At 39.9% G+C, this 26,794-nt stretch overlaps 3 protein-coding genes across 5 annotated transcripts; 2 read left to right on the forward strand and 1 right to left on the reverse strand.

The window, feature by feature from the left end:
* Nucleotides 1-329: 329 nt before the first annotated feature.
* LOC136177543 (probable cyclin-dependent serine/threonine-protein kinase DDB_G0292550) lies at nucleotides 330-9,768 on the forward strand. Its single transcript, XM_065950981.1, has 5 exons — nucleotides 330-337; nucleotides 529-712; nucleotides 984-1,048; nucleotides 6,775-6,831; nucleotides 7,087-9,768. The coding sequence occupies exons 1-5, from the start codon at nucleotides 330-332 to the stop codon at nucleotides 9,617-9,619; spliced, it is 2,847 nt and encodes a 948-aa protein (XP_065807053.1). The 3' UTR covers nucleotides 9,620-9,768.
* Nucleotides 9,769-15,867: 6,099 nt separating this feature from the next.
* Nucleotides 15,868-21,183, forward strand: LOC109980753 (claudin domain-containing protein 1-like). Its single transcript, XM_020629251.3, has 4 exons — nucleotides 15,868-16,676; nucleotides 18,237-18,344; nucleotides 18,588-18,725; nucleotides 19,164-21,183. The coding sequence occupies exons 1-4, from the start codon at nucleotides 16,385-16,387 to the stop codon at nucleotides 19,382-19,384; spliced, it is 759 nt and encodes a 252-aa protein (XP_020484907.1). The 5' UTR covers nucleotides 15,868-16,384; the 3' UTR covers nucleotides 19,385-21,183.
* LOC109980754 (N-acyl-aromatic-L-amino acid amidohydrolase (carboxylate-forming) B) lies at nucleotides 20,444-26,692 on the reverse strand. 3 transcript variants are annotated; one of them, XM_065950303.1, is made up of 7 exons: nucleotides 25,590-26,692; nucleotides 24,708-24,952; nucleotides 24,432-24,627; nucleotides 23,771-23,864; nucleotides 23,571-23,678; nucleotides 23,342-23,454; nucleotides 20,444-21,467 (listed from the first exon to the last, which is right to left on the reverse strand). In XM_065950303.1, exons 1-7 carry the CDS (start codon nucleotides 25,773-25,775, stop codon nucleotides 21,222-21,224), a joined length of 1,188 nt encoding a protein of 395 aa, XP_065806375.1. In that variant the 5' UTR covers nucleotides 25,776-26,692; the 3' UTR covers nucleotides 20,444-21,221. The 3 variants fall into 3 exon arrangements, with proteins under 3 accessions (XP_065806375.1, XP_065806374.1, XP_065806376.1); XM_065950302.1 differs by having other exon boundaries at nucleotides 24,708-24,956; XM_065950304.1 differs by lacking the exon at nucleotides 25,590-26,692 and adding an exon at nucleotides 25,234-25,583 and having other exon boundaries at nucleotides 24,708-24,956.
* Between the last annotated feature and the right edge of the window lie 102 nt (nucleotides 26,693-26,794).

Below are 26,794 nucleotides of genomic sequence, written 5' to 3' on the forward strand. Positions count from 1 at the left end.
GACAATTTGGTGCCCGCTTTGTCAGATGCTCTGTTAATGGTTTCAGGTAAAATATTTTTTTCTGACGTGGATAAAAAGCCATTTATTTGTATATAGGATTTTCACTTTTACATGACATTTTTCACATTCTATGTTTCTCTATCAGTCAGCAACAGAATAACCTAATGTGTTGTCCCACTTGGTATCATTATACAGAGCTGTTCAGACACGAGTTGATGGAGTTCAAGCGGATCTTGGAATTACTTTTAACCAAACTACTCCAGCTGCAGACCTCCCACAGAATAGTGCTGTTGCTCAAACTCTTGTTCAAGCTGCAAATGATAACAATAATGGCGACGTCAGCTTTAATCCCAATGCAGTTTCAGTAGTTGGTAAGTTATCATTACTAAATGTTTCACTCTGACTAGTATTTGTAGGCTTTTTGAATTTGAAACCAATGTCAGTTTGATATAAACTCTGATAAAGAAATATTCTTGGTCTGGGCACAAATGATTATTAACTTTTTGTCTTATAATTACTTTTTCATAGACGGTCCAGTTCCAGTTACACCTCCAACCACTGCAGCTACAACCACTGCAGCTCCAACCACTGCAGCTTCTGCCACTGCAGCACCAGCTACTGCAGCACCAGCCACTGCAGCACCAGCCACTGCAGCACCAGCCACCGCAGCACCAGCCACTGCAGCACCTGCCACTGCAGCACCTACTTCTGCGTCAGATATAGTTGTAAATGTGACTTTCAGATCTGTTCTCATTCCTTTTACAACTGATTTGTTGGATACATCATCCCAGGCTTTTCAGAACCGAGCTTCAATGATAAAGACACAGGTGCGTCCCAGACATCACAATCAAATCTTCATACTCAAGAAACCTATAATTGATTTCATTTTCTGATCACAATGGTCTTATCCAACACAGTGAGGTGACCTAAGGTGAAATATTGCATTGAAATGTTTTTTAATATTTTTGTTTTTGTTTCTGCAGCTTCAACCTCAGTTTCGAAATGCATTTCCATCCTTATTCAGGTCTTTGGATGTCATCGGCTTTAGGTACTTTTTCACAATGACCAAGTTACAATTTTAGATTATTATCTTGAACTTGAATATGACAAAATATTATTTCCCCTCCCTCTGCAGAAATGGATCAATCATCAATGTGATGAAGCTTGCATTTCTCAGCACATTTGTTCCTAATGGCACTCAGATTGCAGAAGTTTTGATCAATGCTTCATCAACTGTAGTTGGCTTTGACATTGAAGGAACCTCTATCACCATCAATGGCATATGTAAGAAATATTCAGCTCTGCCTGATCCAAAATGTATCCATTTTCAAGTGTTTTTTCAACTAATATGTTTTCATTTTCTCCTCATTTACAGCTTCAAGTGGAATAAGTCACAAGATCAGTCTCCTCACTGCATTGTGTCTGGTACCCTTGTCATGGCTACTGTCAAACCAGCAATAGCATCAGCATTGATTACCAATTAAAACAGAACAGGACTGCCGTTACTGGTATGAAAACTGATTGCGTTGTGAGTAAATATCCAAGATTGTCGTCAACTTTGCTTTGGATGAACTCACTATAAATTTAACTTTTCACTGACCACTTACTAGTTATGACAGTGGATTAGATTTGTCTGTTGAAACTGAACGTATATATCCGGGAGGGTCCAGGACCCTGGGCCAAACAGAATGACTACATCTGGTCCACTGAATCATCATTAGAATTATCAACAATACAATACAACATCACTTCTATTTGACTATGGTATATCAGAAAATGATTGCACTATTCATGAACAATTGTGTCTTGCTTTACTGTGTACTGTAAATTATCTAGTGAGAGTAACTCATGCTGTCTTGTTGAGTCTTGTCTTGTTTGATTGCCAAACAAGTAAAACCAGTCACACTGAAAAGAAAACTGTAAAATCACTCTCATTTCTGCCTGAACTGTATTTAAGTCTTTACTTTGACATTAGCAGATAGAGAAATTGTTGATGTTTCTGTGAAAAGGTAGAATATAAAGTGGATTTTGGTAGTCTTCATTTAATTTAACTCTGTACAAGTTTAACTATAACTTATAATAATTTAAATCTGTCTGTATTCACAAATACATGTAAAATTCATGTTAAGCTTCAACAGGATTATTATAGATAGAAAAATGTCTTTAAACATTTTAAAGGAACACATCTCAAGCTGCACACCCCTTAACTAATGTATTCAATTATTTTTAAGGGATATCTATTCAAAAACAATGCACTGTCAACTTTTTTATTTATTCAAAATATATTTATGTAATACTGCATACCTTTATTCTGTGAGACTTTTTGCTGTTTGTATTATACCTGTCAGAAAGTTTACCATGATCAGAATAAAAACTCTTAGAAGAAACTATATCTTCTCGTTTGATTTTTGAAATTTTCGTTTGTTAAAGAGTGTGTCAAGGAATCTATATGGTCAGTAGCTTTCATTTGAGAATAGATTATGTAGTGTCCCACCTGAAGGCATGTATTTATATTCCTTATAGTCAACATTTATATAGTTTATATTATAAACATAACATAATCAACTAAGGATGAAATGCACAAAGGCACATCTGTACATGAATTTAAACTGAGCCTACAAAGTGAAATCCGACAACATAGGTGAATCTTTAGGTAATCCGTCGAGGTTTTGCACGGTCTAAAAAATGTGAGGTCTCAAGTTTCATACGAGCTCTCTTTTGGGGTAATTAAGTAATAAATCTTAGGCTAACCTGACATTTACGAGAGGTGAAGGAGGGAAAAATACAAGAAAAAGGACCATCAATCCAAGAAAACCTGACATACATGCTATGTTGGTGTGTCGATGTCCGGTCACAAGATGGTTGGCCAGATATTTAGCCCATTTATCAAGAAGACATGACATTGCAGTAGGTTTTTTGACTGCTAACTTCTGAAAATAGCATGTGGCAATGTATGGGACATGACTGGGGCTGTGAAGCCCACGTGGGGCATGGCTGGAGCTATGAAGCCCATGTGGGACATAGTTGGAGCTATAAAGCCCATGTGGGACATAGATAGAGCTATCAAGCTCGCGTCGGACATAGATAGAGATATGAAGCCCGTATTCCATGAAGTCGGAGAATCTAATGGTGGAGCAGGCGGATACCATCTTCACGCCCCCTAATAAGTATATATTGTGTGATATTCTTTGTCCTGGTGAGTCGTCTGCAAACAGCTCACTGCTTTGGATTCTGAAAAAGATGAATAAAGCTTTCAGTACTCAGTTTGTTGGTCTCCTGGGTCCAGTCTCTGAAGAAAGACAAACAAGCTTTAAAACACCACTTAGAACTTAAAAATGTTCTGTGTTGGTCCGGTCACAGGCAAAAACTGACCCTGCCTATTTTCCGGATTTATTAAAAAAAGGACACTACAGTTATAAACAATGCTTGAAGTTTTATATAATCGATTTTCACAATAATGTCTTGCAGTCAGTCTGTTGCAGTCATCCTTGTGTCAGTGAAACCTGTCCGCTCAGAAAGAGAGAAATAGGAGTGGTGCACATTTTACTTTGAGAGATGGGTGTATCAAAACTTGAATTTGGCATTTTTAAGCAAATGTGTATGACCATACACAGAGTACGTTTTTAATTGTACACTTTTTATCTTTCACTAATAGAAATGAGGAATTTGTTCATTTTACAGCAAGAAGGAAGAGGAAATCTGTACAACAATCGAGAGCTGCTGCTTTTAGATAGAAGTGAAACAGAGTCAAATTTTTAGTGATATCTCTGATTATTACTATGTTGTCCAACTAGCTGCAGGACAAAAATAGATCAAAAACGTAACACTTAAATTTGCGACCACTTAAAAAAAAGGAAAGAAAAAAATATGGCCTCTCCCAAAAATAAATGGAAAACCAGTCAAAGAGTCATAGATTAATGTAACAGCACAAACAAACCGAAAAGCTGAATCCTGAAGAGTTATTTTAAAGCATAAAATATTGCAATAAAACTACAGACAAGCCATTTAAACTATGTTATTTATTTATTCTTATTATTATAAGTAGGACTGTACTGTGGTGCAGTAGTTAGCGCTGTTGCCTCATAGCGAAGAGGTTCCTGCTTCGAATTCCCTTCGGACCTAACCTCTCTGTTTGCAGTTTGCATGTTCTCCCTTTGCATGTGTGGGTTCTCTCCGGGTACTCCTGCTTCCGCCCACAGTCCAAAGACAGGGGCCCTTGCCACAGTTCAGTAGGCAGTGTGTACTTTTCAGTAGGGAGTTCCCCCTCTCTCTCTCTCTCTCTATCTGATTTTCAACACTATCCACTGTCTTGTATATCCCAAAACAAAACTATAAAGAACTGGCCACAGGTTCCAATTCAAGCATGAAGTTTAAAAAGTAACAGTAAAAGACAAACATAAATAAACAGTAAATACAGAAGACTATGTCCAATATGTTTGCTCAAGCACAATTAATTAATTTTGATTTGAAGCTGTGACAAAAAATATCATTCACCCCACTTATGAAATACCTTTATGATACTGAGGTGAAGGTACTTAAAATATCAAATTCATTGTCAAATAGAAACCTTGTTAAAAATCTGAAGTTTAATCTTTTAATATTTAATTTCTTCTTTCCTGCCTGTACTACAGAAGTAAGTTATGAAATCCAAAGTCTGAATCAAAAGTTTGATTATAATTGGGTATATACGTTCAAGAAGCTGCTTGACTCTATTTAATTCAGTTTAACTTCATTATTCATAACTACATTAGCAGACATACCAAACATTGTTGCTATTTTCAGCTACAGTATCTCAAAAGATCATTGACTTTCAATTCAGAAAACACTTGAGCAAGCTTCATCAAAGCTTACCTCAGAAATTTAATTTTCTTAATTCATCAAATGTTGCTGTTTAACCAGGTCAAGGACACATTTATCTGATTTATTAGTGTTTCTCAACCCTGGTCCTGGGGACCTACTGCCCTGCATGTTTTAAATGTTTCCATCTTCAAACACACCTGATTCAAATGATCAGCTCAACAAGAAGCTTGATAATGACCAGTTAATTTGAATCAGATGTGTTGATAGAAGGAAACATCTAAAACATGCAGGGCAGTAGGTCCCCAGGACCAGGGTTGAGAAACATTGTATAGATTATTAAAATCTATATATAGCTAGGATGTAGCAAAAAGATGTCATGGGCATGAAAGCAATGGTCTTTCATCATTCTTTGGACGGAATAATGTTGTTAAAACCTTCTTGCATGCTCACCTTTATGATCGTCTCCAGTTGTTGTTTTTATGTCATAGTACAATTATATGCTAAAATGGGCAACAGCTAAATGTTGGACAAGCAAAACACAAGTGAAGCAATTTTAGTTTGGTTTGGCTAAATTGTAATTTAATTGTGTTGTAGTTAAAAATTTACCCAAATGACTCCATATAAAATGAACCATACTTGGCCAAAACGGTAGAACATGATAACAGTTATTGTTCTTTTTTGCATTTTGTTTTAATAACCCATTAAAAAGAACTCTTAAACTCTTAAATTTCTTAAATTATTTTTCACAACTTTCTGTCATAAGGTGAAAATTCTTTCTACATTCCCGTAAGTGGAATGCACCGGCAGCTTGTGTCACAGGACAAGAAAAGGGAGTGTGCCACAATACTTTGCAAAGATAATGACAGACTGACAAATTAAAACGTGTAAGCAGTGATTTGCCTTTGTTCACTGCAAATACGTCACAACATTTCAGAAATGTTCAACACGTAAGAGACACATAGTCATCTATTATTCCTTTCTGATATATAAAGCCCTTTAAACTGGATGGTTGTTACCTAGCTGAAAGGTTTACAAATCATAGCTGTGAATTATATTGAAGAAAAAAGTTTTCATTCTTCAGTTTAGACAAAATCTTAATCTGATACAGACGGAATAAATAACTCTACATTGATCTTATTATTGATCTATTTTGAGGTGAGTAAATTTTTCCTTCTGTATTTAAGCTTTTGTACATATTTACATTTTTAAATAGTCTGTATTTATGTTTAAAATGCATCTTACCTCTTAACTCTTACTGAGAAACTGGTAGTTAAGATTATGCAAGACAGATTAAGAGATGCGGAGGAGTTGAAGAAAAATGTTTCGTTGTGTCAATTAAATGTTGGGAAAAGGGTCTATATAATCTTCTAAACTCTTACAACCTAACAGTTTATTTTGTATTTGAGTTCCCATGGCTTAAATAAACTGAAATTAGGATATGTAAGGAAAAGTTTGCTTTTGGTCATAAATTAATAATGGCAACTCTCCCTAAAAGACTGGATTTAAAAATGATTTGTTACTCTCCTAAAGACAAAGGTCAAATTCATCAGTTCTTTTGAAGTGTGAACTCTGTGGTGAAGGAAAATAATGATTACAATGTCAGTATAAGTTGCACTGTTTTTTTAAGTTATATTAAACCGTTTCATTTTAAATGTGTTTACACATTAATCCTTTAACATATTCAGTCAATAGCAGGATGAATCATCTACAACAAGCATTGTGCTAACTATCTGTTTATTTCAAACAACATTCCAAAAAGTTAAAGAAAAGAAAGTTGATTCAAGTTAGATTTTATCGACGTTCATATATTGTATTACGTATCTAACCTTCCTTAGTAATGATTTTGGTTCTGATTGTTATGCCATAAAAAACAAAAATAATGATTCTGCTAAGAGATACGTGTACAGATTATTTATTTCATAATTCCCTATTGATGAAGTTTCTGCATTGTCTGCACTGATTTATTTTTGATAGACTCACAAGGACAAAAGATGGCTGTTGGAAAGAACATATTTATTCTGATTTTAACAGGTAAGATGAGTGTGATTTACACCTGCAAAGTACATAAAATAAAAATAAAAATTTGGAATTTGGAAATTCTATTCTTGAGTCACAATCTCAGGGGGAAACAAAAAGTAACCCTATTGCTTTATAAAAGAAAATAATATGATGACCTCAGAATTGTGAGTTATGTTATTAGAGCTCTGACATTAACGAAACAAAAACATATATAAATATTATAAATTTTAAAATGAATACTAATTCACTATTTTCCAATATCAATAGCTGTATTAATATCTCAAGCAAAGAAAACTACAGCGCAAACAACTACCACAGCGGTTCCAACAACAACCACAGCCGCGCCAACAACCACCACTGCAGCTCCAACAACAACCACAGCTGCTCCAACAACAACCACAGCAGCACCAACAACGACCACAGCCGCTCCAACAACAACCACTGCAGCACCAACAACAACCACAGCAGCACCAACAACGACCACAGCTGCTCCAACAACAACCACTGCTGCACCAACAACTACCACTGCTGCACCAACAACAACCACAGCCGCTCCAACAACAACCACAGCAGCACCAACAACCACCACATCCGCTCCAACAACAACCACTGCTGCACCAACAACTACCACTGCTGCACCAACAACAACCACAGCCGCACCAACAACAACCACAGCTGCACCAACAACTACCACTGCTGCTCCAACAACAACCACTGCTGCACCAACAACAACCACAGCCGCACCAACAACAACCACAGCTGCACCAACAACTACCATTGCTGCTCCAACAACAACCACAGCTGCACCAACAACAACCACTGCTGCACCAACAACTACCACTGCTGCACCAACAACCACCACAGCAGCTCCAACAACAACCACAGCTGCTCCAACAACAACCACAGCAGCACCAACAACGACCACAGCAGCTCCAACAACGACCACTGCTGCACCAACAACTACCACTGCTGCACCAACAACAACCACAGCCGCACCAACAACAACCACAGCTGCACCAACAACTACCACTGCTGCACCAACAACAACCACTGCTGCACCAACAACAACCACTGCTGCACCAACAACTACCACTGCTGCACCAACAACCACCACAGCAGCTCCAACAACAACCACAGCTGCTCCAACAACAACCACAGCAGCACCAACAACAACCACAGCAGCACCAACAACGACCACAGCCGCTCCAACAACAACCACTGCAGCACAAACAACAACCACAGCAGCACCAACAACGACCACAGCTGCTCCAACAACAACCACTGCTGCACCAACAACTACCACTGCTGCACCAACAACAACCACAGCCGCTCCAACAACAACCACAGCAGCACCAACAACCACCACATCCGCTCCAACAACAACCACTGCTGCACCAACAACTACCACTGCTGCACCAACAACAACCACAGCCGCACCAACAACAACCACAGCTGCACCAACAACTACCACTGCTGCTCCAACAACAACCACTGCTGCACCAACAACAACCACTGCTGCACCAACAACTACCACTGCTGCACCAACAACCACCACAGCAGCTCCAACAACAACCACAGCTGCTCCAACAACAACCACAGCAGCACCAACAACGACCACAGCAGCTCCAACAACAACCACTGCTGCACCAACAACTACCACTGCTGCACCAACAACAACCACAGCCGCTCCAACAACAACCACAGCAGCACCAACAACCACCACATCCGCTCCAACAACAACCACTGCTGCACCAACAACTACCACTGCTGCACCAACAACAACCACAGCAGCACCAACAACAACCACTGCTGCACCAACAACAACCACTGCTGCACCAACAACAACCACTGCTGCACCAACAACCACCACAGCTGCTCCAACAACAACCACAGCTGCTCCAACAACAACCACAGCTGCTCCAACAACAACCACTGCAGCTCCAACAACAACCACTGCAGCTCCAACAACAACCACAGCAGCACCAACAACAACCACAGCAGCTCCAACAACAACCACAACTGCTCCGACAACAACCACAGCAGCACCAACAACAACCACAGCTGCTCCAACAACAACCACAGCAGCACCAACAACCACCACAGCTGCTCCAACAACCACCACTGCAGCTCCAACAACAACCACTGTTTCACCAACAACCACCACAGCCGCTCCAACAACAACCACTGCTGCTCCAACACCAACCACAGCAGCACCAACAACGACCACAGCTGCTCCAACAACAACCACAGCCGCACCAACAACAACCACAGCTGCTCCAACAACAACAACAACTGCTCCAACAACAACCACAGCAGCACCAACAACCACCACAGCTGCTTTTACAACAACCACAGCCGCTCCAACAACAACCACAACTGCTCCGACAACAACCACAGCAGCACCAACAACAACCACAGCTGCTCCAACAACAACCACAGCAGCACCAACAACCACCACAGCTGCTCCAACAACCACCACTGCAGCTCCAACAACAACCACTGTTTCACCAACAACCACCACAGCCGCTCCAACAACAACCACTGCTGCTCCAACACCAACCACAGCAGCACCAACAACGACCACAGCTGCTCCAACAACAACCACAGCCGCACCAACAACAACCACAGCTGCTCCAACAACAACAACAACTGCTCCAACAACAACCACAGCAGCACCAACAACCACCACAGCTGCTTTTACAACAACCACAGCCACTCCAACAACCACCACAGCCGCTCCAACAACAACTACAGCTGCTCCAACAACAACCACTGCTGCACCAACAACCACCACAGCTGAACCAACAACCACCACAGCTGCACCAACAACAACCACAGCTGCTCCTACAACAACCACTGCTGCACCAACAACCACCACAGCAACTCCAACAACCACCACAGCAGCACCAACAACCACCACAACTGCTCCAACAACAACCACTGCAGCTCCAACAACAACCACTGCAGCTCCAACAACAACCACAGCAGCTCCAACAACAACCATTGCAGCTCCAACAACAACCACAGCCGCTCCAACAACAACCACTGCAGCTCCAACAACAACCACAGCAGCTCCAACAACAACCACTGCAGCACCAACAACAACCACTGCTGCACCAACAACAACCACTGCTGCACCAACAACAACCACAGCTGCACCAACAACAACCACTAGTGCACCTACAACAACCACTGCTGCACCAACAACAACCACAGCTGCTCCAACAACCACCACTGCAGCTCCAACAACAACCACAGCCGCTCCAACAACAACCACTGCAGCTCCAACAACAACCACAGCTGCTCCAACAACCACCACTGCAGCTCCAACAACCACAGCCGCTCCAACAACAACCACAGCCGCTCCAACAACAACCACAGCCGCTCCAACAACAACCACTGCAGCTCCAACAACAACCACAGCAGCTCAAACAACAACCACTGCAGCACCAACAACAACCACTGCTGCACCAACAACAACCACAGCCGCTCCAACAACAACCACAGCTGCTCCAACAACAACCACAGCAGCACCAACAACAACCACAAGTGCTCCAACAACAACCACAGCAGCTCCAACAACAACCACAGCAGCACCAACAACCACCACAAGTGCTCCAACAACATCCACAGCCGCTCCAACAACAACCACAGCAGCACAAACAACCACCACAAGTGCTCCAACAACATCCACAGCAGCTCCAACAACAACCACAGCTGTACCAACAACCACCACAGCCGCTCCAACAACAACCACTGCTGTGCCAACAACTTCCACTGCTGCACCAACAACCACCACAGCCGCTCCAACAACAACCACAGCTGCTCCAACAACAACCACTGCAGCACCAACAACCATCACAAGTGCTCCAACAACATCCACAGCAACTCCAACCACAGCAGCTCAAACAACAACCACTGCTGTGCCAACAACATCCACTGCAGCTCCAACAACCACCATAGCTGCACCAACAACAACCACAGCTGCTCCAACATCAACCACAGCAGCTCCAACAACCACCAATGCCGCTCCAACAACAACCATAGCCGCTCTAACAACCACCACTGCCGCTCCAACAACCACCACTGCAGCTCCAATAACAACCACAGCTGCTCCAACAACAACCACTGCAGCTCCAACAACAACCACAGCTGCTCCAACAACAACCACAGCAGCTCCAACAACAACCACAGCTGCTCCAACAACAACCACAGCAGCTCCAACAACAACCACAGCAGCTCCAACAACAACCACTGCAGCTCCAACAACCACCAATGCAGCTCCAACAACCTCAGCTGCTACAACAGCCCAAGTATTTCCAATAACAACCACCACAGCAGCTGCACCTGTTTATAGAGTTCAAGTTATGTTGGTAAATGAAACCTTTACAGATGCACTTACGGACCCCAGCAGTGCTCAATACCGAGATCTTGAAACACGACTTGTAGGAAGAGTAAGTATTTTTAAGATGTCTTGAATTTTTATGACTGCATATGTTGTACCAAAGAGAGGGATTTATATTATGAAATTGTGTTGATCTGAATCCTCTGTCTGTTTATTTTTATTTGTGTAAAGTTTGATTCGAGGAAAATTGTGTCTAAACCAACTGAAGGTCCTTACATCTTCCTCTTCTTTTTTCAGTGTAATGAGATATACCGAAGACAATTTGGTGCCCGTTTTGTCAGATGCTTTGTTAATGGTTTCAGGTAAAATATTTTTTTTCTGACGTGGATAAAAAGCCATTTATTTGTATATATGATTTTTACTTTTACATGTCATTTTTCACATTCTTTGTTTCTCTATCAGTCAGCAACAGAATAACCTAATGTGTTGTCCCACTTGGTATCATTATACAGAGCTGTTCAGACACGAGTTGATGGAGTTCAAGCGGATCTTGGAATTACTTTTAACCAAACTACTCCAGCTGCAGACCTCCCACAGAATAGTGCTGTTGCTCAAACTCTTGTTCAAGCTGCAAATGATAACAATAATGTCGACGTGAGCTTTAATCCCAGTGCAGTTTCAGTAGTTGGTAAGTTATCATTACTAAATGTTTCACTCTGACTAGTATTTGTAGGCTTTTTGAATTTGAAACCAATGTCAGTTTGATATAAACTCTGATAAAGAAATATTCTTGGTCTGGGCACAAATGATCATTAACTTATTGCTTTATAATCAATTTTTCATAGACGGTCCAGTTCCAGCCACTGCACCTCCAACCACTGTAGCACCTGCCACTGCAGCACCAGCCACTGCAGCACCAGCCACTGCAGCACCTGCCACTGCAGCACCAGCCACTGCAGCACCAGCCACTGCAGCACCAGCCACTGCAGCACCTGCCACTGCAGCACCTGCCACTGCAGCACCAGCCACTGCAGCACCAGCCACTGCAGCACCTACTTCTGCGTCAGAAATAGTTGTAAATGTGACTTTTAGATCTGTTCTCATTCCTTTTACAACTGATTTGTCGGATACATCATCCCAGGCTTTTCAGAACCGAGCTTCAATGATAAAGACACAGGTGCGTCCCAGACATCACAATCAAATCTTCATACTCAAGAAACCTATAATTGATTTCATTTTCTGATCACAATGGTCTTATCCAACACATAGTGAGGTGACCTAAGGTGAAATATTGCATTGAAATGTTTTTTAATATTTTTGTTTTTGTTTCTGCAGCTTCAACCTCAGTTTCGAAATGCATTTCCATCCTCATTCAGGTCTTTGGATGTCACCGGCTTTAGGTACTTTTTCACAATGACCAAGTTACAATTTTAGATTATTATCTTGAACTTGAATATGACAAAATATTATTTCCCCTCCCTCTGCAGAAATGGATCAATCGTCAATGTGATGAAGCTTGCATTTCTCAGCACATTTGTTCCTAATGGCACTCAGATTGCAGAAGTTTTGATCAATGCTTCATCAACTGTAGTTGGCTTTGACATTGAAGGAACCTCTATCACCATCAATGGCATATGTAAGAAATATTCAGCTCTGCCTGATCCAAAATGTATCCATTTTCAAGTGTTTTTTCAACTAATATGTTTTCATTTTCTCCTCATTTACAGCTTCAAATGGAATAAGTCACAAGATCAGTCTCCTCACTGCATTGTGTCTGGTACCCTTGTCATGGCTACTGTCAAACCAGCAATAGCATCAGCATTGATTACCAATTAAAACAGAACAGGACTGCCGTTACTGGTATGAAAACTGATTGCGTTGTGAGTAAATATCCAAGAGGTCGTCAACCTCACTATAAATTTAACTTTGCACTGGCCACTTAGTAGTTATGACAGTGGATTAGATTTGTCTGTTGAAACTGAACGTATATATCCGGGAGGGTCCAGGACCCTGGGCCAAACAGAATGACTACATCTGGTCCACTTATTCATCATTAGAATTATCAACAATACAATACAACATCACTTCTATTTGACTCTGGTATATCAGAAAATGATTGCACTATTTATGAACAATTGTGTCTTGCTTTACTGTGTACTGTAAATTATCTAGTGAGAGTAACTCAAGCTGTCTTGTTGAGTCTTGTCTTGTTTGATTGCCAAACAGGTAAAACCAGCCACACTGAAAAGAAAACTGTAAAATCACTCTCATTTCTGCCTGAACTGTATTTAAGTCTTTACTTTGACATTAGCAGATAGAGAAATTGTTGATGTTTCTGTGAAAAGGTAGAATACAAAGTGGATTTTGGTAGTCTTCATTTAATTTAACTCTGTACAAGTTTAACTGTAACTTAAAATAATTTAAATCTGTCTGTATTCACAAATAAATGTAAAATTCATGTTAAGCTTCAACAGGATTATTATAGATAGAAAAATGTTTTTAAAGGAACACATCTCAAGCTGCACACCCCTTAACTAATGTATTCAATTATTTTTAAGGGATATCTATTCAAAAACAATGCACTGTCAACTTTCTTATTTATTCAAAATATATTTATGTAATACTGCATACCTTTATTCTGTGAGACTTTTTGCTGTTTGTATTATACCTGTCAGAAAGTTTACCATGATCAGAATAAAAACTCTTTGAAGAAATTATATTTTCTCGTTTGATTTTTGAAATGAGCTATGAAGCCCATGTGGGACATAGTTGGAGCTATAAAGCCCATGTGGGACATAGATAGAGCTATCAAACTTGCGTCGGACATAGATAGAGATATGAAGCCCGTATTTCATGAAGTCGGAGAATCTAATGGTGGAGCAGGCGGATACCATCTTCACGCCCTCAGCAAAATAAGTATATATTGCGTGATATTCTTTGTCTTGGTGAGTCGTCTGCAGGCGGAGAAAAGATGAATTTTTAAGAAAATGTGTATGCCCATACACAGAGTACATTTTTAATTGTAAACTTTTTATCTTTCACTAATAGAAATGAGGAATTTGTTCATTTTACAGCAGGAAGGAAGAGGAAATCTGTACAACAATCGAGAGCTGCTGCTTTAAGCTGGAAGTGAAATAGAGTCAAATTTTTAGTGATATCTCTGATTATTACTATGTTGTCCAACTAACTGCAGGACAAAAATAGATCAAAAACTTAATATTTAAATTTGAGACCACTTAAAAAAAAAGAAAGAAAAAAATTAGGCCTCTCCCAAAAATAAATGGAGCACCATATTGCAATACAACTTTTACAATTTTAACTATGTTATTTATTATTATTATTATTGTTATAATTATTATAAGTAGGGCTGTACTGTGGTGCAGTGGTTAGCGCTGTTGCCTCACAGCGAAGAGGTTCCTGCTTCGAATTCCAGTTCGACCTGACCTCTCTGTGTGCAGTTGGCATGTTCTCCCATGTGTTGGATCTCTCTGGGTTCTCCGGCTTCCTCCCACAGTCCAAAGACATGTTTTTTAGGTTGATTGGTGACTCTAAATTGCCCATAGGTGTGAATGAGTGTGGCTGGATTTCTGTCTCTATAAGTCAGCCATGTGATTGACTGGCAAACAGTCCGGGGTGTACCCCGCCTCTCGCCCAATGACAACTAGCATTGGCTCCAGCCCCCCGCAACGGGAAAAGTGGTATAGATAATGGATGGATGGATTATTATAAGTAGTAGTAGTAGTAGGCTTAGTAGTGGTAGTATTACTACTATTATTGTTGTAACTCAGTTCCCAATATTCACTAACTCACTATCAGTAAGCAGCAATTAGGAGGGTATTAAGTGCAAACTATTAGTTAATGGCCTATTTGCTATGGACTATGGTCATTTAGAATAAGGTAGTCAGCCACTAATTGTGAATATTGTGACCTTAAAGGTGCACTATGTAGATTTGGTGGTGAAACTTGAAAGTTGGAGAATTGAAACAATTCTGTGCTATATTTTCTGAACTGAATATACAAACTTTACTCAAAGAAGAAAATGGGTCCCTGGAACACTGTATAGGGCTTAAAAGCTACCAGGAGAATTACGGTTTCAATGTTGCGAGCCCCCCACCATAATGTCTCGCCTAGCATTTTATCTTCAAACAGTTTTCCAGGGACCAATTTCTTTCACATTTCTCTCCCAAAACTACAAAGTGCACCTTTAATTTAAAGTGTTACCATAATTATTATTATTACTATTATAACTAGTACCGGTATTGTTATTATAACAATATGTGAACTACAAAATCCAAAACATACTAATGTACAAGTGCTGTGCAGCTTGTAGTTAATCTGATACCTACCCTACCTATGGCATCACTCACTGGCATTTAAAATCATAATTCATTAATCATCAGTCTTGAAAGATGCGTTGTATTAATTTAAGTATGTTTTAGAACGAGATAAAAACTGCTCACATAGCTTTGAAAGAAATGAAGGTAATCAAATGAAAATGATTGGTTGCAACTCACACATTAAGCTTAAAAAAAAAACTGAGGTTGACCAGTCCACTTTTCTCATATTCTTGAATACTAAAGATTGATTTCCCCAGTGTTGCACGTTGCTCTAACGAACTACCTTGTGTTTCACTGCTCTCTCGGTGTCCTCGATGGAAAACATGAGGACATGCAGGTTACTGTAGCCCTGATGATCAGCCGAACCGGAAACGGAAAACGCATGGATTAGTGTGTTTACAATTCGCTTCATCCTGGGTGCAACCGGCATTAGCCTGCCTTCCAAGACAAAAGAACCAATTTGCACTTGCAGTCTAATGCTTATTGGAGCATATCGTTTCCTATAATAAAAACAGCCTATTTCACTGTCCTAGTGCGGAATTGACGGACTTGTTGTGTGTGATATCTGCTGCAGCGTCTGGCCAACCACCATCTGTGGAAGTGGGACAAGGGAACAGATGGCGCATCCAACCCGGCCTGCAGGGCTGCTGACGCTGACTGTTGGGACAGGTTTGGGGATGAGTGCCAAACATTAACACAGGATGTTGTCTTTCTCTATTGTGCAGTACACCAGTCTATATTGTGCAGACTTGACCATGTCAGTGTGACTCGGACCAGGGTTTTTGACAAGAACCATCGCAGATTTTGTCGACATTGATGAGCGACGAGTGGAGCGCTTGCATCAACTTAATCCCCTGTTGACGTGTCTCTTGATCGGTGAACAATGGTTGACAACCGCTACGCTACAGCTCTGGTCATCGCCTGTGTGCTGAGCATACTGGCCACTGTGTATCTGTCGGTGGCCGTCGGGACGCAGCACTGGTACCAGTACAGCAGCCCCACCGTCCGAGGAGAGGCCAATGTGTCTGAGCTGCGCTCCCTGTACGAGGAGTTCATGGATGGGGAGTTTGATGAGAAAACCTACAGCGACACACTGTTCCGCCTCAATGGGACTGTGGGCCTGTGGTGGCGATGTGTGCTCGTCCCTGCCAACGCGAACTGGTACAAAGAAACAGGTATGTAGCCTATAAAACTGTCATAACCTGCCCAATTACACTGCTCTGTCACTTCTTCTACAGGCGCATGAGTAATCCAAACTGTAAACAAGTGTTTTCAGAATGAGCCACACCTTGTCTCAGGTGGATGCCAATCAGATGTGGCTCATTCATTCCGCAGATATAATCTGTAAAGCAGGAAGTTTTAACGCTTGGGCTACTGGTGCTATTAGCTCTACTGTGGCTCTTATGTACTGCGGATTAATTCTGTTTATTTTGATTGATCACCACTAAAGCAGCATCATCAAGCCTACGTCACGTTGTCCGTCATACATGTTGTTCTTAAGGCTCCTGTGAGGAGATTTCAGCTGGTTATGAGTCAGAGTTAAATTTAATTCCGAAGATTCTTTATAACCTACAAAAGCAAACAGGACCATCAGCTGTTTCTTTGATTATATTCACTCCTGGAATTGCTTGGGGAAGGTGTCAGATGAAGGGATTCATTTCACTTAAAGTTTTTGTTTGTTTTTTTTACATTTCATTTCAACATGTTCCCCACTTGAGATTTCCAAAATCACAAACATATGGTTGGCTATTTGCCCAATCAGAGGCGGGATTTATGTTAAAATCAACTATTTGGGCTGTGTTACAAGAAGCAGCTAGTAGCCTTCTTTAAATTTCGTTCAAGTCCCGGCACGGACCATTTGGTAATTGGTCCGGAAATTGGTCTGGTAGCTGGAGAGGTGCCAGTCCACTTCCTGAGCACTGCTGAGGTGCCCTTGAGCAAGGCACCTAACCCCTATGTTGCCTATGTTTGTGTAGCATGTTAACTAGACAGGGTGTTAAAAAACGAATTTCCCTTTGCAGGATCAATAAAGTATAAATTATTATTATTATTATTATTATTATTATTATTATAATTTCTGTGTGATCTTGTGGTCCCTAAAGATCACAGAGTCGGATTAAACTGAGAAGATTTATATCAAGCCACTCTGTTGTGTGACGTTTTAAAGTTTAAAAAATGTAGCCTATAGGCCTACATATTAACAAGATTAAAAAAAATATATATATATATATATACGATATAAGAATTAAAGTAAAATATATACAGTCATCGTTTATACAGTTATCTGATTTGACATCTTTTAACTATTAGGCTATATCATGAGTAGTTAAAGTTGATATGACGCTGTTGATAGAAAGCGGAAATAATTGCTATTCCTCTGGGTGTTTGCACACACACATTATAGTGAAATGAAAAGGATGTTTTCACGATCTTAATGGTATTTTTATTTAAGTTAAACTGGGCCCTGTCAGTCACAAATTTGATTTGGTTGGGGGGGGAGGGAGGTCACGGACATTTTCCCCCATTCAAGGAAGGGCATGACAGAATTAAGGGCCCTTAAGTTTGAGAAGCACTGACTTGAATCATCTGCTGCAGTTGTTCCACTGAATGAGAAAAACTTCAAGAATCTAGCCCAAAAAAATATTTTAAAATACTTTTTCATCTAAAGTGATTTAAAGTAGCTGGATGAATACAATACTCAGACACAGGGTCTTTGTGTTAATTTCGTCGTTCAGATGCAAAGATGGCGCTGGAGTGTCGAAGCTTCAGCCTAACTCAGCAGTTCACTCCCAAATATAAAGAACCCGGAAACCACAACAGTGGAGAGGACATGCTGCGCACATGTAAGTCTTTTCACAACAGGTTAACCCTTATTCTAATAATAAAGCTTTGTGTAAAATCTGTAACAGATTCAGCCTCTTCTCTGCCTAATACAATATGTATGAACAATATGTGATATTGAATAATACATGGTCCCTAATAAGGGCAGTTTCTTCTGTCATGTTTAAAAGGAGGATTAAGATGAAGAAATCAATAGCTTTGATGCACACTCACTCATTACTTTCTTTGTCTGCATGTACGTAAAGACTTGTGGAGGTTCCAGTTTCTGCTGCCACTGGTGTCCCTGGGTTTGGTGGTGCTGGCGGGCCTGACTGGGTTCTGTGCCTGCCTCTGCCGAAGCCTCGCCCCCACCCTCGGCATAGGGATACTTCACCTGCTGGCTGGTAAGATCTGTACTGTTCAAGTCAATATGATGGTTTATCAAGCAACTACATCTAAGAATCAGTTTGCACCAACTCACAATTAAATACATTTAAAAAAAATCATGTGCAGTATGTAACACGTCAAAATCAGAGTGAAGTTTATTCCTCATGATCAATTTGTGCAGTAGCAAATAGGAAATCTTAATTTTGTGAGGGAAACTTTCGTGAATCTATTAGAAAACACCCTTTTTATTGAAAGAGGGCACTAAACTGTACAATTATGCTAGCTGTGCTGAGAGCCTAATTTGAGCTTCATGATAATGTCTGAAGACTTTCATGCTCACAGTGACCATGTTAACACACCATGGTGAGCAGATATAAAGTCTATAACAGGTTTAACATGAAATGTATGTTTCAAAACAATAATCTAAAGGAGTCCCCTGATTTTGTGCCCTGTAGGACTCTGCACCTTAGCCACAGTGTGCTGCTACCTGGCTGGGATGGACCTGCTCCACAGGGTGTCAATGCTGCCTGATAAGGTGGATGGCTCCCTAGGCTGGTCCCTCTACTTGGCCCTCATCTCCTCTCCGCTCCACATGATGGCCGCTGCACTGCTCGTGTGGGCGGCCCGCAGCCATAGTCAGAACTACTACCGCATGACCGCCTACAGGGTGGCATAGACTGCAATTCTGCAGTGAATCCCTGCTCTGATGAAATATGCCACCCAGACAACAAGATGCTTTTTTTTTTTTATAATGGTCTCAGAGGAATGGGATGTGGGTTAATCTATGCGTTTTGCCCTCTGATAGATTAAAGTACAGGCGCTCTATGGTTATGACCCTATCTGCTGCATTAAAAGATTAAGGAAGGGTTAAGGGTTATTGGAATTTTTTATCAAAAAGGTTGAGAAAGATGTTGACATTGCAGCATATGGTCAGAGAAACTTAACGGCAAGCTGAAAATGATAAGCTTATCTGAGTTCCATTATCAAAAAATTATTCCAAGTTCTGAATAAGGGGGGGTCACAATTGAAAAATAGTTTTTTCAAGAAAATAGTACCCTTTAGTTGATCACTAACAATTAGAAATACATTCAATCAGATGCCTAAAAGCTGTAAGAGGGCAAGAAACCTGAGAGGGTTGAATGATATAGCAAGGTTTAACTATTCCCATGGATAGCCAAACTTTTTAAAAAGAGAATATTAAGCTTACGATTAACAGGTTCAATGACCGATTGTACCCACAGCTGTTCACACACAGCATTCATGCGCCATGTGGAGTAATTATAGACAGTTCACGTGCTCCCATTCAATTTTACCTTGAATTGCTGTGAGGTGTGGTGACATTTCCCCTTTGTTCGATTATCAAAAACACCTTGCTGTACGAGTAAGATGTACTGGACACACCCTGAGCTTGTTTCTGTGAAACTGCAGCTATGTTAGTTCAAGTTTATTGCATAAGAGTGCTGTTGTGTAGTCAGTCTTTCACTTCAGCTGCTTGAAAACAAAGTCAGGGAAACAAGGCTTTAGTAAGGAGTACAGGGAGATTGGCATTGATTGTTACTATACATGCTGTTATAATCGATCTGGTACACCCTTTTTTTAAGTAATGTTTATTTATTCATGCCATTATTCCGGTCAGACTTTGTTTATATATTTTTTTTCAGCCATGGTATTGCTTTCTTTGTTATTTTCAAGCATATTTGTAACATTTTGATTAATTTTTTAGGCTTTTGTAGTTAAAAAAAAAAAAAAACCCAAAGGTGGACATTTTGTCAAAACTGTAGTGAACTTTCCTCGTTTTGTTGTCCTTACATACATTGGTTTCCTCATCCTTTGTTATCTCAGTTGTATTATTTATTTAATAAGTTCCTCTGTGTATTATTAATTTATGTCATTTCCATTCAACAGGATCTAAGGGAAAGCGTATTTCCCTGTAAGGCATTATGAATGTAATTCAAAGGCCATATGGTGATAAACTACAGTATTCTTTTGCACTTAAATTATTGTTGAACATATCCTGAATATTGCTGGAGTGATCAGTAGTGAATATATATTTTTTAGACAATGTATATGAAATAAAATAAAAATACATTTAGAAAAGAATCGCTTTAACCCTAAAAGCCATGCTATATGTCTGTAATATATTAAGCACCACCTTTCACGGTTTCAAAAAACTAAAGAATGTCTGCAAATGATGCACTGTGTGTGGTCTTATGGGTATTATGATGAACAAGATGTGTTTTGCATATTCAGTATTTTAATTCAAGAAATTGTTCTTTCCCTGAATCCTCTATAGTGTAAACACTAAATGACTGTAATTGTGTGAGTCAACAGTGGATGTGTTGTTCATTCTATGGACCTGAAACCATGACAAATTTCCACCTAAATATTATTTGTGTGAATGTACAGTATGCGAGTGTATTTATGATTAGTCCATCATCAGCTGTCGTTTCAATAAACGCTTTTTGTAAAATTGAATTCATGGTCACGTCAGTCTCATCATGTCAAGTCCATCCTCAATCTTCTTCCTCCGATGCAAAATTCTCTTCGTTAGCCTGTTGCTCCTCCTCTGTCTGCACCCGGATTGCAGGAATGATCACACGCCTTTTTCTTGCGAGGGAGAGAGCGATGCCCTTCTCGTAATAAGCACATTCATTGATGAAGAAAGGATAAAGAGGTTCTTTTCCTTTATAACTCAGTGTTTCACCTGAGAATGTCTGGAACAACGGGTCTCCCGGGTGAAGCAGGCAGAAGTCTCTGTCCTGTGGGAAAGAAAAAACAATTATAGATTGAATGCTAAGTAGCGATAACAGTGAGCTTTACAATTTGTCTTTTAACCTCTACAGATTAGGTTTAACAGCAGCTTTGAGGTTTTAAACTAGTTTTGTTTGCATTTATTTTGTTCGGATTTTAAATGTTTAACCATTCACAATGAGGCCTATAGTCTATGTACCTAAATATATATCTCAAACAGGGCTAGCCTAAATTGTTATACTATTCTAAGCTAGCAATTGGAATATGTTCTATATTGCCCTCTGTTTGTTATGATAGCTATGCTAGCAATGAGGATAACATGGAGTATGTGTAAAGGCTTCCCTGTTTCTCCTACTCTTCCTGTTGAGCTTTAGATAATTGGGTAGTTGTTAAGTTATGAACCTTGACTGGAGACCAACATGTTAGCTAAACCCCTTGTCCCTAGTTCACCATTTAAGCTAACCACTTCAGAGCTTTAGCAATGCTATAGTTTTACACTTATCACAGATATGAGAGTTGAATCCCTCTTACTGTATATCTACCTACAAAGCAACTGAATAAAATACACTTGCCATTATATCTAATGTTAGTAATCACCTGGGTGTCCCTCACAAATGTACTGAAGTAGGGCAGGATTGCAAGAATGCAATACTGGCACAACTCTGTGAGTCTCAGGATTGGTGATAAACATCTCAAACCCACATCCCTGACATCACCACAGATCACATTGAATATTTGTGTGACGGTTTAAGCGGAAATATTTTTGTTTTTTTTAATTCATAAAGCCAGTTATTTATAGAAGGACTGTGAGTCATGCAAGTCACAGAAGTTACAAAAAGCCTTATCATTATCATTATATCATTATAAGGCGCTATTATCTTTTGTTTCAATCCAACCGTTTCTACTCTTCAGTCACATGTCAAGGCTGCAGTGGGATCACTATTCACACAGTCACAATGTTTTCATTTTTTCATTCACGGCTGTGTGTCGTTTTTTATTCCATCTTTAAACAAGCAGATGTACATTTCAGTACATATAACCTAGTAACCTAAAAGCTTATGATCTTACTGGATCAAAAAAACACATGTTAATTATTTTAAGGGTGTTTTTTAATGCTGTTGATGTGACCCCTGATGTGACTTTTTCTACAAATTTCCACACTGAAATTTTCCAATTTCCACACTCCGCCGCTGTCTACTGACTACAAATACCTAATTGATTAAACTTAGAAAATGTATTTTTAGAAATGTACCGATTGAACATATGATTATTTTTTCGTCTGTAATAAATATCATGTTACATATTTCTTTCTAAAACCTATCTTGGGAAAATAATCAGAAATGTTACATACTCAGGCCATTATGTAATCCAGTGGAGTTTATGGTAAATGATTTACAGGATGCCATGGCATGTAAAACAATTTGTGGACATCATTGTCTATAACGTCCTTGTTATGCCCTAAAGGCAAAGGGCTCCACCCTGCCTTGCGAACATTCAGACTGCACATGGTTTAATAATACAAAGAAAATGACACCTCATACACACGCATACAAACACTTACTGGAAAAGAAATTTAAATCTTCTATAAACAGCAGGCAAGGTTATAGACAAGTTATTAAATATGAATCATCTTGGCACAGTGTGAAATGCATGTGAACAAAAGGCGATCTTTTTTCTCAAAAGGCCTAATTATGTTATTTAAGCTGACCTGTAATTCATTGTCATGGTCATTGAGTGGCAATTATGTTAAGTGCCTGTTAGTTCCTTGTTCTACTTTCCTTGTCATTGGCTATTTATAAGGAAATAATTGGCCTTTATTTAATCCTACAAAGATAAACTTCTTTCATTAAAGCTTAAGGCCACACTTTTTATCAGAGTGTACCTGGAGTTGAGGATGAATGGCTGCGGTGATGTTGCGTGTTTCACTGTCTCTTGGGTAGTCAATGTTTTTAACCATGGTGAACACCTCCACAAGTCCTCCTTCAAAAATAGTACCTTGAAAAAGAAGAAAACAAGCAAACATGGGATTTAAGAAAAAAAAGGGCTTCAACATTTGTTAATAGTGTAGCAAGGCCAAAAATACCCATTGTGGAACCTGAACTCATTTGCACCTGAGTTGAAGAAATGGATCCAATCCATCATGTGCTGCACGCCTAATTTCATCGCTGTATAGATGTTTGACCTCACCACCCCATGGGGTTGGGGGCCAATCTCCATGGCTGTAGAAAAAAATGAATTTTAGATGTCAAACATTGCAGATAATCAAGCGTTCAAATGCTTTGGACAAGTTGGTGTTCTGCTAAAAACTTACCAAAGCCGTGTTTTCCTACTGAATCAAGAGAATATGATTCTTTATTAGAGACGTCGAAATGGATGTACCTCATTGGTACGTCGGGCAGCTGCATCTAGAGTGACACATCAAACTGAACTTTAGATTTCAAGCATGGTCGAGTCAAATTAAGCCTTATCAAAAATATAGTACATTTCAAACAACTAGAGCTGTTATAGGCAACAGAGGCAACAGAAAACAAGGTTAACATTCAGAAAAGTCATCATGTTCCCTGGCGGAAATCAAGATAAAAATATTCTTGATAGAGTCTAACAGAGTCTTTAAAGGCTGCATGCCATTTAATTTTATATGTGATATAGCTGCTACCAGTGGATTCCATGCTTACTAATGAAAGGGCCCAGTGGGATTATACATAGGGGAAAGAGTGCAGGCCCACAAACAGAGCCTTGAGGAACCACACAGCTGAAGGGGGCCCTGAAGGATAAAGTGGGCCCTGAAGGATAAAGTGTTCCTCGAACTAGAAATACCTAAAAGTTTTACTAGAACCAATTAGGAGCCATTTCCTGGAATCCCAGCAACTCATCATCATCATGGTTAGATTTTTAATATCAAATCTTTGTTTCTTGGAAGTTTATTGAACATGTGAGGTTTACTGATTTTTCTCTTGAATGTAAGTACTTGCCTGCAGGTATTTGAATATGTGCAGGCAGATCCAGTCACAGTCAGAGTATGCGATGAAGCACAATCCCATGTTGGCGGTGGTGTTGTGAAGGTCGCAAACAAGATCCACCGATTCACGAGTTCCTTTGGGACCCAGCAAGGCATTCAGATCTCTTGATCTGATCATTTCGTAGGGTGGCCTGTCTGACAAGGGACAACTGAGAGACAGAGAACAAATCAGCTTGCCAATCACCACACACAACATAACTGTTAGCATAAGCTCTGACTTCTTTCTTACTTAAGGATGGCATGGGTGAAACAGCGGTTCAAATCTGTGTCAACATATCTGCGGCAGAGCTGCACAGCCTTTGGGTTCCCCAGAACCATCAGCACTGACAGTGGTTTCTCCTCTTTTTCCTCCTTCAACGCCTGCTTCTTCGCTTTAAGCAGCTCTCTAACCAAGTACACCCCAGACAGCTCATTGCCATGGGTACCGCCACACACCGCGACCCGGGGCAACCTTGGCAAACACAGAACCTCCATCTGACTGAAAGCAGGCAGAGATACAGTGGAAAAAGTGGAGAGATTTTAAGTCATATGCCACAAAATATGCATCGTTTTTTTTCTCAAATCCTCCTGTCATTCTGTTCATACACTAATTGCATCACTTTTTGATCAGTATGAAGAACTTTCAAATGATACCAAAAGAAACACGTTTTCCCCTCTCTTTTTGTATGTATCAGTCACTCCAGTTTTGATTTCAATGGGTACATTGTAGATAACAGTGCAACACAGAGCAGAGATATTGATTTTTGTAACCTTACCTCGCCTTTCTGCTGTGCTGGAAAACTGTACAGGGGCAGTTCCGGGTTTAAACTTAATACAATTACTGTTCTCTAAAGCAGCTCTGAAATGAAAAGTCTCCTAACCGAAGAGGAAAGCTTGAGGGAAAACCGGCTGAAATTTCAGCTCGACATTCAAAAATAAGAGAGGAAATGAATGACGAAGCAACATACTGGGCATCTTACCCAGTCTACCCTTGCTGTTACCTTTCTCTTTCCTCTCCCCTACCGTTTACCCTCTTCCACCCTCTCCCAGGCTTTCATGCAGTTTCACTGATTCAGCATTCTCATCCCAGCCTCTGTGCAGGCTATAGCCGCCTGTTTTTGCAAACTCTCACCGTCTCTCTACCACCTCTTGTCCACTGCACTGTACCACACTGTATCGTAGGCAGGGTGTGTCCTGAGTGTGACGTGATGTATTGGTGGCTTCCCTCCATCCCAACAGCTGTGAGGTCCACAACTCCCTGTCTCTCTCTCTCAGCCCCATGTATAGGATGGTAGGTTCCAGTCTGCCTTTCAGACATTTGGCTGAAAATAAATCTGCTGGCATGACACAGCAAGAGAGGCGCCTGTGGTGTGTACAGTGAAAGAAAGAGTGTTTTTAATCAGCTTTTGCTTTAAAGAGTATACAGATTTAATCCTAAACTGTTTAATAAAAAGATACTACTTTTTCAGAATGGTCATAGCATTTTCTCCCTCTGACATGCGTTATTTATTTTTTAAAGTAGATTAATTTATTGGATATGTACAGTGTATGTATTTTTCTTCTGTTGTGTTATTTTGTGCCGCTTTGTACTGTAACCTGACAAGAATGGATTTTAGAGGCCAAAACAAACACCTATAAATAAATTGTTTATCACTAAAAATTCATTTTAAATTAACTTTAAAACAAATAAAACAATGTTTATTAAAGCTGCCTGACATTTTTTAAGGAACTATAAACGACATGTACATTTTTGCAGGACACTTTAGCACCCTCACAGTTATGCTAGCACGTAGCTACATGGCAGCCACTATAGCAAAGTGTAAGGACTGCTAATGTTTGCTAATGTACAGTAAACCATAGACAGTAAACACACAATACAGCTAAGGCTCATGGGACATTTTTAAAGGGTAGTAGAAATTTCTACTTTTTACCAGACTATGGCGAGTCAGCAAATAACCTGAAATACATAATTTAGAGGGTAATGTAAATGTTTGTAGAGTACTCAAGTGTTGATGTGTTAGCTTACAGTTACTTTTGCCTCTAATGCTTCAAGTCAATGATTTTTTTTTCTCAATGTATACAAATTTTGTGGTACATTTTGGAATTTAACAAGAAGTCTGCTACATAGCAATAGGCTTTTTTGACAAGTTTGTTTTTTAGTAAGATTAACTACTGTACGCTGTATATGAATTGCAAAATCAATGATACCATTAATTAAGGGCGGGCATGTTTTGACAGATTTTAATCGACAGCTCATGTTGTCCCAATGGAAGCGCCTGTCCTCCCGTTATGTCAAAGAATCAATTAACTTGTATTCCCTTAATAATAACTGATGAA

Source organism: Labrus bergylta, chromosome 22 (assembly GCF_963930695.1).
Source record: "Labrus bergylta chromosome 22, fLabBer1.1, whole genome shotgun sequence".
NCBI classification, from domain to species: domain Eukaryota; kingdom Metazoa; phylum Chordata; class Actinopteri; order Labriformes; family Labridae; genus Labrus; species Labrus bergylta.